General features: G+C 47.7%; 1 protein-coding gene across 3 annotated transcripts in view; it reads left to right on the plus strand.

Annotated features, from left to right (window-relative positions):
- Positions 1 to 20,771, plus strand: part of LOC146771208 (N-fatty-acyl-amino acid synthase/hydrolase PM20D1-like) — a 207,938-nt gene that overhangs the window by 55,991 nt on the left and 131,176 nt on the right. For all 3 annotated transcript variants that reach the window (XM_085640295.1, XM_085640294.1, XM_085640296.1), the window contains one exon: positions 20,531 to 20,650. In XM_085640295.1, coding sequence (XP_085496421.1) covers positions 20,531 to 20,650 — 120 coding nt within the window. The remainder of the gene's footprint in view (positions 1 to 20,530; positions 20,651 to 20,771) is intronic.

Consider the following 20,771-nt stretch of genomic DNA (forward strand, 5'->3'; position numbering starts at 1 on the left):
CACAAAGTGATTGATAAAATAGGATAAGTCAATGTCTTTGCGGATCACACAGCTCGTGAGACTGCAATGCAGCGAAGTACTACACCCATGTATGTAGTTAAGTCACAGGCCGAGGGTTGGCATGATGCCAGGCAAGAAGTACTGGATATGTGTAACGCCCTGAACGTCCCAGGATCGTTTAACAGACACGATAATGAGGACGCAACCACTTGTGAAGGGTTAGTTATTTTAATGAAGGCAAAACAATACAACGAATAAACAAAAGTTATAGTCACTGGAATCCTCCAGGCTAAGTACGTTACCAGCCCACAGCACGGATGGTCCTAACCGTCCTCTGCATATACGCCGATCCCGGCGTATGCCAACAGAGGGCAGAAATGAAATGGCCGACAATGCCAATCGGTAGGCTGTGAGGGGCACGACGAGTGTTGGGGAGAATCGAGGAGTCAGGGAAACACCCAGCCGGGGTCTCTACCTGAAGGGAGCAGCCGCTCAACCTCTTCCTCAGACTGCACCGGGACGCGGAGTCACCTCCTGGTGATGCGTCACCGATACCCCAATCAAAAGCAAGAAGACTGAACCGAGAGCAGCCGCTCGATCGATCCTGTGGACTTCCGAGTCTGTAACGCGGCAAACACCTCCTGGTGTGCGTTACAGCTGGCAGTCCCTGTATCTCTGGTCGGGCTGGGAGTTACGACTCCAACCAGCAAAAGCGCCACTGCGCTTTGACTCAGCCGAGTCAAAAAGCGAAGCTCAATGGTTGACCGGTAGAGCTTCCGGGTCCTTCACAGGTGACGATGGGGCAAGACACGGCCCAGGGAGTAACGACTCGACCTACCTCCGTTCTTGCCTTACTGGAGCACCACTCCGGAACACTGCTCTTCACGAAGCAGGTACGTCGGTGTAAACACAATATCCGACAGCCTTGTACCTCCCGGTTCCTCCCTTTATAGGGCGTGTTTTCCTTGAGTTATGGAACAGCTCTCCTGTTTACATAAGGGCGTGTTTTCCCTTGAGTTATGTAACAGCTCTCCTGTTTACATAAGGGCGTGTTTTCCCTTGAGTTATGTAACAGCTCTCCTGTTTACATAAGGGCGTGTTTTCCTTGAGTTATGTAACAGCTCTCCTGTTTACATAACCTCTCAACCGCTAAGCATCCTGGGAGATGTAGTCCGTTTACGCTGGTTACCGTTTTCCTCCCCTCGCATGACAGGAATTCTTGACAATATGCAACGATCTGCTTCTGTTGAGGAATTAGACTAATGGTCTAAGGAGCGAACATTGGATGATGAGGGCTGTTGGAGGAATATGGAAATGACAAAATGGAAGTTACCCACAGCCTATTTACATCCTATGATTCACGTGGTACATGGGCCGGCACATGTTGGAGCGTCCTCAATGGCAAAGTAACTTAGGCAAGTTTGGGATCATCCAGATATTGCCGGCACAACTAAAAAGATAGTCCAGTCTTGTCTGATTTGTCTCCAATATAATCCTGGAAAGGGAACACAAATTCCAGCAGGAGGGTTTGCCATACCTACTGCACCTTTTGATGTCCTGCAAATAGATTACATACAGTTTGAGCGTTGTAACAACCTAAAGTATGTCTTGGTAGTGGTTTGCACCTTCAGTAAATGGGTGGAGGCATACGCTATGAAAGATAATACAGCTCTTACTACAGCAAAGGTGCTCCTTGAGGAGTTTTTCCCCAGATTCGGTATTTGTCGAGTTTTGTGGAGTGACAACGGTCCCCATTTCATTGGGCAAGTTGTTGATTACCTCATGAAAGGGTTAGGAATTAAACAGAAGTTCCATGCTGCTTTTCACCGTCAATCAGCAGGGCTAGTGGAACGTTACAATTCTACCCTCAAGCTAAAATTGGCCAAAATACAGGTTTCCACTTCTTTGATATGGCCTGATGCACTGCCATTAGCGTTGCTGTCCATTAGATCGATACCACATACACGATCTGGCCTCACACCGTATGAGGTGGTTTTTGGAAGGCCAATGAATAATTGGGGGATTCCTAAGCCACGCCCTATACATGATGTACCCTATGTATTGATGAACGACTATTTGTCTCAGTTGACTGACAGTTTGTCTTCTATTTATCAACAGGTTCGGGAGGCTCTTCCAGACAGGTTGTAGGGTGAGGGTCATAATCTACGGCCTGGGGACTTTGTCCTAATGAAGTCCTTTCAGCGGACCAGCTTCTTGGAGCCTCGTTTGCATGGCCCTGAGCAGGTGCTCTTGGCTACCAGGACTGCGGTTTGAGTGACCAACCGGAAGAACTGGGTCCACGTAACCCATTGTCGAAAGGTGTTGCAGGACCTAGTGAGCCCAGCTGTGTTGGCAGATCATCACGACATCCTGGACACAGAGAACAGACAAGCCACGTCACCTGAAGGACCTGAGGAAGTCTTCCTGGACCACACGATCCCTGGTACATCTCGATATCAGCTGTGATCCTGGAAGAGACACGTCGTTGCTGCAAAAGACTGTTTGAGCCACAGTCCTGGGTAGTGAAAGACTGAGTTACAAAGGGAGGTACTCTTTTAGTGGCTACTCGTCTCAACCTCAGCGAAGAAACCAACGTCTGCCCAGGACCTTAAGGCACCATCTGTTCTGTTGTTCAACGGCAAGATGAACATGCCTGCGGATAAGAAGTCAACTGCTGCAAAAGTTTGTGATCGAAAGAGTATGTTCATTATTGGACTCACTTTGATTTTTGTCATTGCTACAATAACATGGGTTGTAGAGGGAGTAGCTCCTGCTCAACAACTACTGACTGCTACTACCCTGTCCCCATTGAGCACCGATATTTTACTCTTCCCTATCATGAAAAGAAGCACCGAATGTCATATCTCAATAACACTTTCATACAAATGTTGCATCACACCCATAATGCTACGAACATTACCAACTGTTGGGTGTGTGGAATGATGCCAGCTCATCAGAACAAGGGAGGAACGCCTTTCATTCCTTTGCCGTTTTCACACCATGGCTCCTGCAGAGCCTGGTTTGCACTATTGTGGGCTTCTCATATTGGTAATATTACCAACTTTGATGTAGGAAGACTTAACTCTCCGTTAAATAGAGTCTGTTACCCTGATGAGGAAGGAGGTCCACAAGCTAAAGGAACTGTATGGGAAATGGGAGGAGTATCGCCAGGGAAATTCCTCCACGCACTATGTTTTCCCTAACACTCGAACTGTCAAGGGTAATGGGCCTCCTATTATAGCTGTTACTAGAGCTCAAGCAGACCTTTGTGTGAGCAGTATTGGCAGTATCCCTGTGATAAAAAGTCACTGAACATTACTGGAATAAACAATAGTAGTTTTTTGTCATCACATAACACCCATTTCATTTGTGGAAGTAAAGGCTATTACCACCTACCTATTGGGTGGTCGGGTAGCTGTTTTGTGTCCTTTTTGCTACCACCTGTGTTTTTGGCACCTGAATCCTACCACAAAGACTATAAACTGTTTAATTAATTTCTAAGAGCCGATTTAAGAGGACAATAAATCACGACGAGGTGGATCAAACTGATACTGCATTGCAGCAGTATATTGACTTTCATTTGTGACTATTCTTCTTTGTTGGTGCGGCCTTAAACTGCAGAAAAATAAGGCGCTTAACAGGTGTTGGGGCTGTAACAAATCAGACAGCCATGGCACTTGGATACATCACGGAAGAACTACAAATTGCAAGAATTGTGGCACTCCAACACAGGATGGTTTTGTATGTGATCCTGGCAGACCGTGGTGGAGCATGCCACATTATTAGGAGCAGCTGCTGTGTCTACATCCCTGACCACGCCCCTTCAGTTTTTGTAGCAATTTCTAAGCTGCACAAGATAGCCACTGAAATCCATCAGGATTCCGGAACGTGGACTTTGACTGGATGGCTATGGACTATGTTTACTGAATGGGGCTGGAAACTATTGTCAGCTCTATGTATATTTGTTGCGATCCTTTTTATCTGTTGCCTATGTATCTAATGTGGCCCGATGCTCTGTTCCATTTGTGCTTCTGCCTGTACCTCATGTATACCAGCTAAACAAAATGTCAAGAATGTAAATACCAGACTAGTAACAGACCAAGAAATTAGTGAGTTAATGATGATTGATGTCCATGATATCTTTCATGTTTCTTCTAAATCCTAGAGATGTCTTCAGCTAATGCTAAAACGGCCGTCTGTGGAAATCGAAAATAATTGCTGTTGGCATGAGCTAAAGCCATCTTGTTTGCAGCATCCATTTTGTTAGCCTTGTGATTCTGCCGTCTTCACTGTTGCCTGCTTTTCTATTCTGCTTGAGTCACTAACCTTAGTTAACTCCTTCTGTACTGAGCCAGAGCAATGTATGAGCTCAAAGGCCTGTAGCTGCTAGAATGCACGTTTGAAAATGTAACTGTCTATTATATCCTACTGATGTAAGCAGTTCTGTTTCGCCTACCACTTTGCTGACTAAGTGATCTTCATCTGCCTATGTTTATCAGTATCTATTCCTGTGTAGTCCTGTACCTTCTATGTGTAACTACATGCTTACTCTGCAACAAACTGTGTATATAAGGCCCATGGCTTCTGTATTCCATGTACTACCTCCTACAGCGCCTGAGGGTGTTGTATTGATGTAGTCCCACTCATGAGTGATTAATAAACTTGGTATTTTGAATTCCAGCTTCAGTGCCATTCTCTTCTTTGTTAGTCTAAGGACCCGTGGACAAACTTAAGGGTGAACCCTGCACCGGTGTGCCCTTGAAAAGGCACATTTCCACACCGATGCCATTCCAGTTTGAACCCAGCCATATGCAAATCAGTCTTGACCCTGCGCCCAATTGGAACAGTCCAGCCCGAACTGCTACACCAGGTCCTCCCTAGACTGGAAACAAGCATCCTAGGACCGGTCTCGGGGTGTTACCCCTCATCAGCCCAGGATAGCTTGACTCCAGTGACATGGAGAGCACGGGACCCAAGTCTGGGCATACGTGTCCCAGTCGAGGTGCTAGGCAAAAAGAACGATTGCTGGACAGAATGCAGAACGATGTTATACTTTCACCCCAGTACAGAGATCTGGGCCTAAATCCATCCCTTTTTTTACTCCCCATGCCGTTGCAGTTTGAACCCAGCCATATGCAAATCCGTATTGATCCTGCGCCCAATTCGAACAGTTCAGCCCGAACTGCCAGGCCAGGTCATTCCTGAACTGGAAACATGCATACTAGGGCCGGTTTCGGGGTTTCACCTCATATCAGCCAGGATAGCTTGACTCCAGTGGCATGGAGAACAGGGGACACACATCTGGGCATACCCATCCCACTCGGGATGACTAATGCAAAAAGAACAATTGATGGACAGAATGCAGAACAATGTCATACATTCACCCCAGTACAGAGATCTGGGCCTAAATCCATCGCTTTTGTACTCCCCATGCCATTCCATATTGAACACAGCCATATGGTGTTTTGATTTGTTCTGCATTCCGTCCATCAATTGTGTGTCTTTTGCTTTCATGCCCGAAGTGCGCCAGGTTTGCCCAGACATGGGTCCCGGATCACTCTGCCACTGGATTTAAGCTATCCTGGCCGATGAGGGATGAATCCCTGAAACCGGTCCTAGGATGCTTGTTTCCGGTCCAGGGATGACCTGCCTTGGCATTTCGGGCTGGACTGTTACCCATGAGGCACATGGTCAAGACTGATTGGCATTTGGCCAGGTCTAAACTGGGGTGGCATAGTGAGCAAAAGAATGATGGATTTATCCCAGATATCTTGACTGGGGGTGAATGTTTTGATTTGTTCTGCATTCCGTCCATCAATTGTGTCTTTCACTGTGCAGTACAAGCAAGCACCAAATGAAGTTCTCCACGCTGAAAAATACATTTAGGAATCTAGCCGAAACCCCCACAGATTGGCCTAGACTGCCTCTCCGTCCTCCTACTAAACCGTGAAGGTTTATGATAGAACCTGCAGAGCTGAAGGGGCTAACCTCAGTTGAAACAGTCTTCTAAACACTGCAAAGCAAGGTTTCCCTCTCCATCCCAGAGTAGATCTCCTTATCCCCAGGTCAACCCTGAAGATATGTCCAGTCGCAAATATATGCACCAAGCAGAGCCTCACCAGGAGGCTTATGCCACCGAGGCCAGGCTTTAAAGTAATCTTTGATACTTCAAACCTTCCAACTTCTAGGCTTTTAGGTGCACCTTTCTGACCGTCTCCCAGAATAAAGGAGGCAACGGTCTACTCCTGCCTCACTTGTAACTACTGTAGCAAGTGAACACACAACGTACTATTCAAGCAAGACCCACAACTGTCCGCTGAACGTCCTCCCTCCTGAAACAGGACAACTGGTGCATAATCTGTAAGTGGCAGAGGGAACAGTGGGAATGACAGGAATACCTTAAGCAGAACCAAAGACCAGAGACATAACCTATCTGTCAAATGGTCTCTTCTGAGAACCATCAGTAAATATTAAACACGAGAACATCCTTTTGGGAGGCAAATTGGTCCAAAATTGGACAGCCAAACATACTGATCTGTTACCAAGCGCCTATAATGAATATGGGATGGTGGTAAGTGTCAATTTAAGCTGTCTATCACCATATTATCCATCCCTCTGAAGTGTACTGCCAACAATGAGAGCAGTCTTTCTCAGTCAAGAACCCCCGTCCAAATGGCACCCTCTGACAGCAAGTACCCCTAATGTTTGGTGTAGGTATGGGTCTGAAACACCATTTCTCTGCTATGAGCAGGGGAGTTAAATGGAATGAGGATCCACGGGCCAGTTTCCCACTTCATCTAATTCAAGTACTGAACCCTGCCCCTATGCTACCAGAGTCTCAGAGCAGAGGGCCTTCTGCAGTAGGTCCCAGCCATAGCCCGCGGGTCTATTGTGCATATCACGGTGGGTGATGGCAAAATGGAATTTCACGGGGCAGCTGCAGTTAAACAAACCACCACTGCACGTGGTCGAGACACTTATTTAGAATTCGTAGGTCAAACTGCTTGCTAGTTTAGCACATGACTAATGATAGATATCAGGTGAAGTCTCACCCATGGGACAATAAACAGGCTTTTAAAGTATCTAGAGGCTGAGAAGAACAAGGCATGTATTAATACCCCTTAAGAATGCCAGTTTCTGAAAGAGTACAGAACGCTGATGCCCCTGAGTTAGCATGTCTCTCTGACATGGAGAAACGTCCGTTAAGTTACTACTTGGACGAGGAAAAGTATTAAGAGCTAATGTCACTCCATCCCTCTTTTGTGGCCGCACGAGTGCTGTTAGACCCTTGATTCATGTCCGAACTGTCCAGGTGAATCCACCTAGTGGCATTGCTGAATCAGAGAATACGTTTTACGATTAGTTAATGCAGCATGTTTACTTGCGCACACTTATGATTGTGCGCAAACAATTACTGTGTGTTTTCTGTATAACCTAGCCTCCACCATTTACACAACCCATTAGACTGGTTTTATTCAATGTATCCTGTTGGTTTGCGTTCGAGGATTGTTTTACTGTGGGTGATCGGGCTGTGCGGCCGTTAACCAAAGGATGTGTGCGAGCCCTTGCCCTCCCCAATAATATGATTGCAATTGCAATGCTAGGGTTATTTAGAAAAGATGGGTTTCACAGCCATGTGATTTTTAGGTCTCGCCTGACCCAGCACATGCGCTGGTCTGGTGAGACTTATTGAGAGGGCTCCAAAAAGTGTTACCAGGCCAGCCTAGAGCTACAGTGCATGAGCGCGGGCGCACGCGCCGCGCTTTACCCCGATTACTTTCACTTTCGCGGCCCCACGGCCCCTTTAATGTTTGATCGACTTTCGCGGCCGCACGGCCGCTTGGCATAGCCAATAGGTCTCGCCTTTGGGACCTTATAAGTATTTAGTTATGCAAGTGTTGCATGGCTAAACACTTATAATGTCCCAAAGGCGAGACCTATTGGCTATGCCAATGCTTGTTGTATTGTGTCATGCATTTGTATCTTCTTTCTACCCAGAGCAATTGAACGTGCACTAGGTGAGTTTACCTTTGGATGTCGCCATGAGGCAGGGGGAGGTTATCGAGTGGGGGCAGAGGGCGGAGGGGGATCTTTTGACCTTTCGCCAGCCATGGTGTGCAATTGCAAATCTTATGTGGGGGACATGGCATTGGTGCCTTTTTAGGTCTCGCCTGACCCAGCGCATGTGCTGGTCTGGCGAGACTTATTGAGAGGGCTCCAAAAAGTGCTACCAGACCAGCCTAGAACTACAGTGCATGTGCGCGAGAGCAGGCGCCGCGCTTGACCGCGATTACTTTCACTTTCGCGGCCGCATGGCCGCTTTGAAGTTTGATCGCGATCACTTTCGCGGCAGCACGTCCACTTGGCATAGCCAATAGGTCTCGCTTTTGGGACCTTATAAGTATTTAGTTATGCAACTGTTGCATGGCTAAACACTTATAAGGTCCCAAAGGCGAAACCTATTGGCTATGATGCCAATGCTTGTTTGTTAGGTGTTCAGGGTGAATTGATTTCTCTGCCATAGACTAGAAGTCTCTGCGTGTATGTAATGAGAAGATTTCGGTGCTCTAGGGCACTCAATCAATTATGTGCTGGACATACTGGTGGAAAGTATTTGGACAGTATATGATGCTACATTTGCAAGGCATGTTGTTTAGCTTGATGTGCAAGTGCCCCCACGCCCCCCACCCACCCACGCCCCCAACCCACTGGTAGGCCTTCCCTAGTTCTGTCATGTCTTGCTGTATGGCTGTAGGTTGAAGAGAGCGGTGCTGGAGAGGTGAGAAGGATAATTGACTGAATGGAAGATAAAAAGGTTGAGGGGTGTAGGTGGGTTGATGTGTGATGGTTGCTAAATAGTGAGGAGAAATGCAAGACAGGAGCAAGCAAAGGAACAAATTGCTGTGGTTGATTGTATGTAGGTGGGGTATTCATTTGAATGTGAATGTCTGTTTTATGATACGTGGAGGGCAAGTTGCATAATAACCAGTGAAGTGGTTATATTTTAATTAAATGTGTTAACATGAGACCAGTATTGAGGTACAAACGTGCCCTTGCTCAAAGCTTGGTTACCTGGTTCAACACCTGATCATGCTATGCATGTACTCATCCCACTTACCTGGAATAAATGTTTCCTTGTCATCATTCGTTACAAAATGTATTGAAGAATCCTAGGTTTGTGACAGGTTATAAGCAACACAATTTTTTTACAACCAATAGTGTTGCTATTCCCACACACTTATGTTTTTAGTATGTTCAGTTTTGTTACTGTGCCAACTTGTGGCACTGTACACAAAGTTATTTTACATGGGGTTGTTGTACAATTCTTGCCAAGCGTGTGTGTTTGGTTTAAGGGACAAGAGTATTTGAGTCAGTTAAGGTAGCAAATGTACAGGGACCTTTTCCTTCCTGGCCTCAGGTCGCATGCATGTGTAGAAATGTTGCCACATGGTGTCGTTGTTAGGGAGTACTGCAGGCAGTGTGCATCGGCTTAACCTTGCGTAAGGGCATCTTCTGTAGGTACCTAAATGGCGAGGGCCTGTGGCAGTGCTGGCTGTGAGTATCTATGAGTGAGAATTTTATTTTTATTTTTTGTCAAATTGATTAAATGCTGCTACAAGCTTCATCCAGATAATGCCTTAAAAGCAGGCTTGGGAAACTGGGTGCCTTCAAGGTTTCATAAAAGGGTCGACAAAGCTGGCTGCAAGACCCCTCCTTGGACATCCTCTACAGGAATGATGAAATGGACATTTGGATCCCCAAGTGTTTGACAAGTCAGCACAGAGCTTCCGCTGTGCCACCTTGGTCTGCTGAGCCACCTTGGTCCCACACCATCTCTGCAGCATGGGGGGAACATGGGCTGTTGGCTTTTGTGGGACCTAGATCAACTAGGCTCTTAAGAGGCAGTTGGTGGCCATCATGTGACAAATTATCTGTTTAGGGCAACCGAGTGGGTGAGTAGGGCATATGTGGGTCCTTCTTCAGACTCCATGGGTATGGCCAGGCATGGTGCATAGCACACAGTGATAGGTTTTGTATATATATGACAATCGGTGTTATGGGTTTGTTGAGTCGTTGGAGTGCCCTCATGGGGTTCAGGCAGGTCATCTTCCTCACACTTTCTCACAATCTCACCAGGCTCCCTGCTGCCATTTTCTCACCTATAGTGAGTTGGTGGAGACCCTGTAGGGAAGCCATTTTTGTAGGGTAGAGGTTCCCAGGTCCAATTAGCTAGGTAATACTTCAGTGTTGAACAGCTGAGGGCTACTGAACTCTGATACGCGTGGGAAAGCCTGAATGTTACTACCTTAGTGCAAGAGCAAGATGGCATTGCTCACTTACCACCACGGCCATAGCACAGTGCTGCTGTCTTCATGTTGGTGTACGTGCTCCCCCTGCAGTCAGCTAGAATAGGCCTTCAGTTATCGGGGAGATTTCCTTTGCTGTAATAAATACCAGAACCTGCCTGAAAGTCAGTTGATATTTTACAGCAGCAGGTAGGGCCCATGACACACCAGGAAAAGGCACATGTGCTCTAATTGTTACGGAGTTTGGTTATGCAGTTCTAGTAAATCTAGGTGCCCTTATCAAGCATGTACATGTTTTGCCAGTCCTTAACACAGTTGGGTGCTCTTGATGGCTAGATATGGGGAGACCCCAAGGACTCTGGGGCTATAGATGCTGTAGCGCTTTACACTTCGGCAAACACTATAAAAATCAACACAAAACAGTGGTAGATTGTATTTATTTTTTAAACCTGATAATAGAATTCTTTGAAAACATGTCCCTCGGAATGGAGAGGGCTTACCCTCTTCAGTCTATTCTATCATGATGTATAGAGTGGATGGCTACCAAAATCAATCAATCAATCAGGAGTTTTTTATAGCGTGACTACTCACCCGTGAGGGTGTCAAGGCGCTGGGGGGAGGGAGGGTGCAGGTTCCAGTCCATCAAGGAGGGGGTCTGTCGAAGAGCCAGGTCTTGAGGTTTCTCGCGAAGATGAGGAGCGAAGTTGTCTGTCTGAGGTGGAGTGGAAAGGTGTTGCAGGCTCTGGCCGCGAGGAAAGAGAAGGAGCGGCCTCCCGATCTGGTCTTTCTGGTGCGGGGGAACACAGCGTAGGAGAGCTGGGCTGAGCGTAGGGTCCTTTGGGATGCGTGGAATTTGAGTTTTTCTGTTTAGGTATGCTGGTCCGGTGTCGTGGAGTGCCTTGTGTGCGTGGGTGAGAATCTTGAAGGTGATTCTAGCCTCAATGGGGAGCCAGTGGAGTGTGCACAGATGCTGGGAGATGTGGCAGTGTCTTGGCAGGTTGAGAATTAGCCTTGCGGCGGCGTTCTGAATGTTTTGTAGCTTGCGGGTGAGGTTTTTGTTTATTCCGGCATAGAGTGCGTTGCCGTAGTCGAGTCTGCTGGTGACGAGGGCGTGAGTGACGGTCTTTCTGTGCTCGAGGGGGATCCATTTGAAGGTCATACGTAGGAGGCAAAGGGTGTGGAAGCAGGAGGATGCGACAGAGTTGATCTGGTGGTCCATTTTGAGCTCGGCGTCCAGGATGATTACAAGGTTGTGTGCGTGGTCCGTGGGGGTGGGTGGGCTTTCGAGGGCAGTCGGCCACCAGGTGTCGTTCCAGGCTTCGGGGTTTGGGCCCACGATGAATACTTCTGTTTTGTCTGTGTTAAGTTGTAGGCAGCTACTTTTCATCCATTTGGCGAAGGCTTCCATGCCTTCTTGAAAGTTGTGTCTGGCAGTGTTGGGTTCGTTGGATAAGGAGAGGATGAGTTGGGTGTCATCTGCATATGACACAATGTTGAGTCCGTAGGTTCTGACAATGGGGGCGAGCGGAGCCATGTAGACGTTTAAGAGCGTGGGGCTGAGGGACGACCCCTGGGGGACTCGGTAGGTGTAGGGTCTGAGAGGAAGTTAGGGGGGGTGGGGAGTCTGACATGCTGCGTTCTGCTGGAGAGGAAGGAGTGGATCCAGTCGAGGGCCTTGCGTATTAGGGTGCGGTGAGAGACTGTGTCGAACGCCGGTGAGAGGTCAAGGAGGATGAGGGCTACTGTTTCTCCTCTGTCTAGTAGGGAGCAGATGTCGTCTGTTGCTGCGAGGAGGGCGGTTTCTGCGCTGTGGTTTTTTCTGAAGCCGGATTGGGAGGAGTCGAGGATGTTGTGCTCTTCGGTGAAGGTGGCGAGTTGGCGGTTGATGGCTTTCTCAATGACTTTCGCTGGGAACGGGAGCAGGGAGAAGGGTTTGTAGTTCTTGAGGTCGGTGGGGTCCGCCGAGGGCTTCTTCAGGAGGGGGTGGATCTCGGTGTGTTTCCAGTTGTCGGGCAACGCGGCGTTCGTCAGGGAGCGGTTGATGGTGTGGCGGAGCATGGGTGCAATGGTGTCGGCTGCTGTGTTGAAGATGTGGTGGGGGGCAGGGGTCTGTGGGGGCCCCGGAGTAGATTGACTTTATCATCTTCAGTGTGTCTTCGGTGGTGAGGGCTGTCCAGTTGTCAATTGTTGGCTTCAGGGTGTCGAGGGTGGCTGGTGAGGGTTCAGTGTGTTGGTTGTCTTCGTGGAAGTTGTTGTAAATGTTCTTGATTTTGAGGTGGAAGAAGGTTCTGAGTTTATCGCAGAGGTCTTGTGAGGGAGGGATGTCAGTAGACTTGCTGGTGGGTTGGGCGAACTCCTTGATGATGCTGAAGAGTTGTTTGCTGTTGTGCGTGTGTGTGTGTGTGTGTGTGGAGATTCTGTCTTTAATTGCCTTTTTCCTCGTTTTTCTGTTGAGTTGGTGGTGGGCGTTGGTGGCGGCTCTGAAGTCGTTGTGGGCCTCTGTGGATTTGGAGTTCCTCCAGACCTTTTCGAGGCGGCGCACGTGCGTCTTGACTCTCGAAGTTCTGTGGTAAACCATCTGGCTTTCTTGGAGTGAGTGTTGTTGTTTTTCTTGAGGAGGGCTATGGTGTTGGCGCTGTCAGAGATCCATCTGTGCAGAGTTCGGGCTGCAGCGTTGGGGTCGTCGTCTTCCCCGATGGTTATGGTGGAGTTGCTGAGTGAGGAGGTGAGCTGGTCGTCAGTGATTTTGGTCCAGTTTCTTTGTGGGATGTCTGTGGATGGTAGGTTTTCTGAAGGTGAAATGGACGCATCGATGGTTTGTCCACTGGAGTTCGTGGTGTGGCTGAAAGTGATGGAGTTTCTTGTTGTGAAGAAGGGGTCAAGGGTGTGGCCTGCTGAGTGCGTGGGTTCGGTCACGATCTGGTGGAGTCCAATGTTGTGGAGGTTGTCCAGGAGGGATGTGGTGTTGGGGTCCACTTGGTTGTCGAGGTGGAAGTTGAGGTCTCCCAGCAGGGTGTAGTTGGTGGATGCGATGGCATGCGGGGAAATGATGTCCGTGATGGAGTTGGCGAATGGTCCGCGGGGTTCAGGGGATCGGTAGATGAGGGTTCCTCAGAGGGTGGCAGTGGGGCTGGCCAGTATCTTGAAGTGAAGGTGTTCCATCAGGTCTGTGGGCTCGTCTGGGAGTGTGCTCAGGCAGAGGGTGGATTTGTGGACGATGGCGATCCCTCCTCCCGGGTGGGTGGGGCTGTCCTTCCTACCAAAAAGCTCTCCAGCTCTAGCATCCACATCATTACTGGCACCTATGCTCATCAGGGGATCCTCTCAAGAAAAGGACTAAGCTACATAGAGCCATGCTATTAAATGCTTCCTAAATGGAAGTTCATTCTCCATCAGACGCAGGCCAATGGACATAGAATTCCAAAGCTTTGGAACGACATAAGAAAAAGAAAGCCCACCTCATCGCGTCCTGCATACTTGAGGCATTTTCATGAGTCGTGCATTGGTTGGCCTCAGTGCCCTGCTAGGTATGTAAGGCACCGTAAGGGTCCTTAGCAGAGGAGGGCCTTTCGCATGATGTCCTCTATGAGCCAGGCATAGAGCCCTGAATTTCACCCGCTGATCAATGGGAAGCCAGTGAAGAGAAACCAGGGTATTCTTAGCTGAGAGATGTCTTGGAACGTTAAGCAGAAGCCAAGCCGCTGCATTTTGGATGACTTGTAGCCAGTGTTCCCTGTAGGGTATGCGCTGCCCACCTTTCTCAAGTGCCCACACCCATTACGAAGCGTGCACTTCACTGCTAAAGTCACTGCCTGCATCACAAGAGTGAGAGACCATTCTGGAACGTTGGCTTTAAATCGCAAGCAGGGCAAAAATAAAACCAGTCACTCGCTTTCTTGGTAGCAGAGCAGGAAGAGAAGCGTCTTTGCGAGTTGCAACAGGACGCGGAGTTCGAGCAGGCGTCTCCCACATATGCCGCCTGCTCCCTTAATATTGGGGTGAAGCGGCAGTGGCTTGGAGGGACTGATGGGAGGATTTGAACTCTACTATGCTGATATCAGTTATCAGAAGATGCTCGTGCGGGTCGAAGCGCATTCTGCCTTCCTCTCCTTGGGTTATAGAATGTAGATAAGGACCTGCCTCCTTCCTTCATGCCTAATGCGGCTGTCCCAGCAGTTCTAGCATTCAAGCACATTTCCAATTTAGGCTCTGCAGCCATAAAAAGCTCTGCAGCAGCCGTGTTAACTGTCTCCCTCCCCTTCGTCAGTCATGTCTTTTCATTCTCCATGTTTTCTGAAATGCTCAATCTAACTGGTTACGGAGATTGCAAGGCTGTCTATATGTGCCCGACTGCATGGTGACGCTCGCATCACTGTGGCCTTCTATATAACACAGCATTTGTTTATCGCTCACACTCCTTACTAAGTAGTGGCTCATAAAAGGAGCAATTTAGAGACAGATCTGCCTGCTGTGTGTTCGTGCCCCTTGGAGCTCTCTCCATTTCTCGCACAAAGACAGGCTTTTAATTGCGTGCACTGCAGCCAAACTCTACTGCGAGACATGTTAACTGTCTCCTTCCTCTTTAGGTTTTGCCTGAGCCAGCGCATGCGCTGCTCTGCGAGGCTTCTAGTAAGGACTTCCAGCTAACACATCTTTTGCTCATGTTTTTTTTTCGCCCACGCATTTGATTGGCCATTTGCGTAAGGCTTTCACAAAAGAAAGCACCCAAATGGCCAAAGGCTCGGGTATGTCCCGCCTTATCTCTGTATGTTCCCTTCCATGGCCTATGTGTCTCAGGAGCGAGCAGAGGCCCCATCTGTTTAAAATTATTTTCTTGTTTTCGTTTCGCAGCCGCGCGCGCAACGGACATCTGTTTTTTCTTGTCTGCATTCGCGCTTCTTTCATTTGATGCACAGATTACAGGCCGAGAACCTTGATTAATGTGGGCTCCACATGTGCCCTGATGCTTGGATAATTCTATGTGAAGCATACACATGACTCCAGGACTGTCACATGCGCACAGCATCTGACTGCATTCTGCAAGTAACTCCTGCCTGGTCGTTTTTCATGAACGGAGAAAGAGCGCTTCTGAAGATAACTTGCGAGCAGAGAGGGATTGCCATAGATGAACCTTTCTAAAAGCTTTGTCGCCTGCACACTGCCTTGCTAGGGAAGTACATAGTGCACCCCTGCCCTCCTGCCCAGACAGCGCTCCCAGCTGATGCCTGGCCAACAACACAGGTTATTTAAAAACAGACATATTTTTAAATATATGCAAAACCCAGAACTATCTTACAGTCAGCAAATACTGGCGCATTAACTTATTAAAGTGTCACTGAAATTCGGAAAACATGTTTGCTCGCGGCACCCCAGTTCTAAATGGCTGTGACTTCAATTTGACAACGTGTAAATTAATGACGCCACCAAACACAAGGCGCCTGCACCCGGCGCTACACGTGTTTCTTTCAAAGTTTAGCTTTTTATTGCTAGAGTTGTACTCTACAAAAGCACCATGCGCTAACGGGGAACCCCTTTTAATAAGTGCTTCCTTCCCTTACCTTCCTCTGCAGCGTCCAGCGCAAAGAAGCCCCCTGGGCCTGAGGAAGCACTGCCACAGCCTCCGCAGCACCTTGAAGTGTGGGGATCTCCTGCAGGTCGCACTCCGAGGCATGGCCGAGCTTAGAATCCATTTTCAAATCTGGTAACCGCGCTCGCGAGCAGCGCCTCTGAGTCACCGTCATGCCCCGGCGGAGGCTCGCCCTGGTACTTGGCACAGGGAGCCGCTTTCCATGGTTTGTTCCGCACTCTCTCGCCCACCTGCACGTAAACCACTTTCTACTGCCCACTGTTTATCCACCTCTTTAGAAGAACCATCACAGACACAGGATATGCGCTTTTCGTGTTTGAGTTCATTCACGTTTTTTGGTTTCAGCACCAAGGGCTCGCGCTGGTCACCTGCGCTCTGTTGGTGATTTGTATGCGTGAGAGATATCAAAGCGCACCGTGTTTGCAGCCGAGATGACCCAGCAGGAATGAAAAGCATCAAAGGACGTGGCATTTCCACAAGGTTTTACAGGGTCACCTTCACACGGTTTGGATTTGCATTTACCAAACGTGCCCACTTCACCTGGTGACGTGATTCCACAGCTGTGCTTGTGGTTGGTCGCTGACTAGGACCACCCTTGAATATCCACCCCCTTCTTCACACAGCCAGCTTTAAACATCCCAGGCTACCCACTTCCCCTCCCACCCCCCTTTAAACCTCCTCCACTCCTCATCCCCTCGCCCTTGTAGCTGGCAGCATGTCTAATTGAGTTAAACGCTCGCTGCTGAGACATGCAGTATTTCGAATGTCTGACATGCTAACAGATCCTTAGGAACTTTACAGATAGGTAAGCTGGGTACTATTACATTGTGTAATAATAAAAAATGTTGTTCACTATACACTGCAGTGAAGAAACATATGCTATTCGCAAGGCGCACAGGTCGGACAGGGGCTGGGCTAAGAAAGAACACATTGAGAACTATCAAATCGTCGCCATGCTGCTGTCTGAGCCGAAGTGATGGAATCAGTGTAAGCCTTCTTGCGCCACATGGTCCCTTTTTAGGTCTCGCCTGACCCAGCGCATGCGCTTGTCTGGCGAGACTTATTGAGAGGGCTCCAAAAAGTGCTACCAGGCCAGCCTAGAGCCACAGTGCATGTGCGCGGGCGCGCGCGCCGCGTTTTACCGCGATTACTTTCACTTTCGGCCCACGGCCGCTTTGATGTGTGATCGTGATCGCGATCGCTTTCACTTTCGCGGCCGCACGGCCGCTTTGCATAGCCAATAGGTCTCGCTTTTGGGACCTTATAAGTATTTAGTTATGCAACTGTTGCATGGATAAACACTTATAAGGTCCCAAAGGCGAGACCTATTGGCTATGCCAATGCTTGTTTACCCTGAAATGTCGTCGTTCAGCGCTAATAATGACAGTGGAAGTTGTTCTGGGAGGACATTCTCGAATGTCAGGAGGACGCCGCCTTATGTAAACTAGAAAGAACAAGGGTCTCTGGGAGCCAAGAAAAGTACTGGGATCTCTTGGAAAGGTGAGGCCTGCAGGTTAAAACGAGGCAGGCCAATTCGCTTCTACTGAGTGCTTTGTCTCTGACCCTCGCATGTGGACGGTGCCATCTAGCTGGGGTTGTCGTACTGGCTCTCACCCGCCTTTGAGAACCTCTGAGAGTCTGATAGAGGCTATGGGTGTGAACCCCCGCTCTACGGGCTTGCAGGAGTAGGTGACATCTGGCCCTTTTAAAGAGTGCGCAGCTTCCGCTCAGACTGCCGGCCTTCAGCGCTCGTCCACATGCTTTCATCCTTTCTCTTTCATGGGATGTCTTTTTTTCTACCGGGGTCAAGTAAATAAACAGATAAAATGACAAGGTGCATGGCCACTGCTTATATCTCCAAGTCCCATTCTTACCCTTGTGGCATCCATTGACTCACTCATTTGACAGTATCTCTTTCTGGCACATGTCGCTTTATGGATTACTGGGTCTTATCCTTTTATCCCTCTCCCCCTCTTTGGTTTATGGGCACACAACATACCATCGCCCCTGTGGTTAAGCTTGTTAGTCCTTATTATAACTATAATTTGAAGGTCTCTTTCACATACTGCTTTCCATAACATGATAACCGTACCATGGAGGTCATCACAGAGAAATAAAAACACTTCCCACATAGGCACAAACGAAAAACTGCACTGCCCAACCACACACCCTACACGTTGGAGGTTGCTATTTGTGTGGGTTAGTGCTTTAGAGCCCCCCTTAAATGTAGTAGGAGCTAAACAATGCTGCAACACAATAGTTATTCTTTGCCCTGGCTCCTTTGCCTGCAGTATCTGTAAGACTTCCAGTATCCAGTTCTTTGTAGCTCGGCTTGTAATGTTTAAGTCGGTTATATAGAGTCATATGTGATACGCTGTATACTGGGGTTATAACCATACAGTCCTTTATTAGATTTTATTTGTGGTTGTATTGATTGATAACTTTTTTTTTCTAACTTTATTTACCATTTTCATGTTGATACAGAACAAGCATTAATTGGTTACTCACAGCAGCCATACAAAACAAGCATTGGCAGAACCAATAGGTGTCTCCTTTGGGACCTTATAAGTGTTCAGTTATCCAGCACAATATCCTTGGTGCAACAACATCAACCGTTGCAATGCAAAACACTTATAAGGTCCCAAAGGCGAGACCTATTGGCTATGCCAATGCTTGTTTTTGTAACTGTGTTTTTGTCTTCCTTTTTCGGATAAATATGTTCAACCTGACTGGGATGAGATGTGGCCTAACGGCAGGTCACTTTGGACCTGAGGGACAAGGCTCAAGTTCCAGTCTTGGTTCAACAGTGTATGATTCTGGGAAATCACTTAATCTTCATGTACATAACAAAGTGTGATGTCATCGGGCACTATATAAGATTGCAAAAGTTATTCAGATCACAATGACTAAGATTTGTCCCTGCACAGTGATCCCCATATTATTGTAGCCTTCTACATTATGTAGCTTTTTTTTGTTTTATAACGGAGTCCTAATTGGATCACAGCTGAGAGAACTGAGCAATTATTTCAGGTTACACAGATACACGATTTGGCAGCAGCGCTGGCTCTCACATAACATCCATGAAGAATATTTTTAAGGCACCACCACTGCTTTCTATAAAGATTAATGCCCTACCCTATACTGTCTTGGTAGGGTGAATACTCCTTTTTTTCTCTGGTGGTAAACAAAATTGTGCAGGTAGCAAAGAGCACTGATTATGGTAGCTGCACTCGCAACACAATTGGAGGGAATATGGTTTGTAACCTTCTGGTCACATATCGTGGAGCCTCTAGGTATAGGGAGTTCCCGTAGTCAAAGTGTGAAAGTACTGAAGCCTGTACAACAATCCTTCTATAGAGAAGGGAGAGCAGATCTATAATTCTGCTGAGTCTTCTAAGAAGACCATAGCAGTTGGCAAGCAAGTTGCCTTGCTTGTTTTTCCATTGTGAGAGATTTGTCTAGCCACATCCTCAAGCTTTTTATGGGGGTTTTTGGGCTGGTGCTGTACCTAGAAAGTCAGGCCATCCTAGCACTGTCTGGAAATTTCGGGTTGTTGCCCGGCAACATGAACTCGTCTTGTTCCCGTTGAGCTTGAGATCGCGGCCAGCCATCCGTTTAGTTACTTTTTCTAAACAATGGCTAAATTGTTGAGATTGTGGACCCTGCCCAGGTGAGAGCGTGAAAAACAGCTGTGTGTCGCCTGCGTAAGAAACAACTTACAGCCTGAATTCAAGATCAATCTTTACCATTGTATGCATGTAAAGATCGAAAGGCATGGGACCCTATTCTGCTTTAATAAGATGAGACACCCAAGGGTTAGGGACATTGCTACAGAAAGGCTATTGCTGGAACTGCCTTATGACTCCACCGCAAATAACCTCAAGATGGTGCCATATGCCACAAATATTTAGTTCTTTTTGTTGCTGCAAAAAAAGAATGGTTCTGGTTAAAAGGAGGAGTTCTGGGGGAGAGATGTGAGCAGCATCTTCCCGATTATGTATCTGAAAGAGCCAATTAAACTACTTTGCATCATCAGAATGGAAGGAAAGTGTTAGAGCCCCCGGTACACAGAGGCACAGTTGGGCACCCTCTGCCCCTCGAGTGTAAGTTACAATTTTGAGAATTATCTTGGGCACACACTCCCTTGTTGTCCTGAACTGCTAACGCAGCTACAAAATCGTGAACAATCCATTTACAGAAAAGCATTCATGCTCTGCTAAAGACTTTTTCTATGTCATGTGTGCGCCTAAGGAGGTTGAGGTTGTGCGGCTGGAGCTTCCACTTGATTCCTATAAAGAGAGTAGAAACTGTGCACCTTTGTCTGAGCGTTTCTTTCAAGCAAGAGTAAGTCATTTGTTGTAAAGTCAGCAAAGACACCCAGACTTTTTTTGTGATGAGTTTATTGATAATTATGGATGAAAGGATGTTGTCAATGTTGTTGGTGACAGTTTGAGTCACTCCCCCGTGTGCCTCATACAGTTATTTTGACGTTTCTCTTGTGGTAGAATGTGCGTGTTCCCAAGTAATTGAAAGTTATTGTCTGTGGACATTAAGGTCTTTGATTGAGGCAGCTGTTTGTCTTGTCTGTTGCTACAACGACCACCCCGTAACCCAGGTTTTGCTCTGCCTGCCCCAGGATCGGTGCTACGGAGAAAGGCTCCATAACAATGGCCCTGAGTGTGGAGATGCAGCCGGGCCACTCGTCCATGCCGCCCCGTGAGACCAGCATTGGCATCCTTGCTGCAGCAGTGTCCAGGTGATGGGTCCTTCTGCTCGAACAGCAGTTGTTCCGCCGAGGACATTTCTCAAGTCTAAGAAAGTTTATTGGTATAAGTATAAGCTAAAACAGTAATACAATACAGTATATAAGAACAATA

This window comes from Triturus cristatus, unplaced genomic scaffold, assembly GCF_964204655.1.
Source record: "Triturus cristatus unplaced genomic scaffold, aTriCri1.1 SCAFFOLD_255, whole genome shotgun sequence".
Taxonomy (NCBI): domain Eukaryota; kingdom Metazoa; phylum Chordata; class Amphibia; order Caudata; family Salamandridae; genus Triturus; species Triturus cristatus.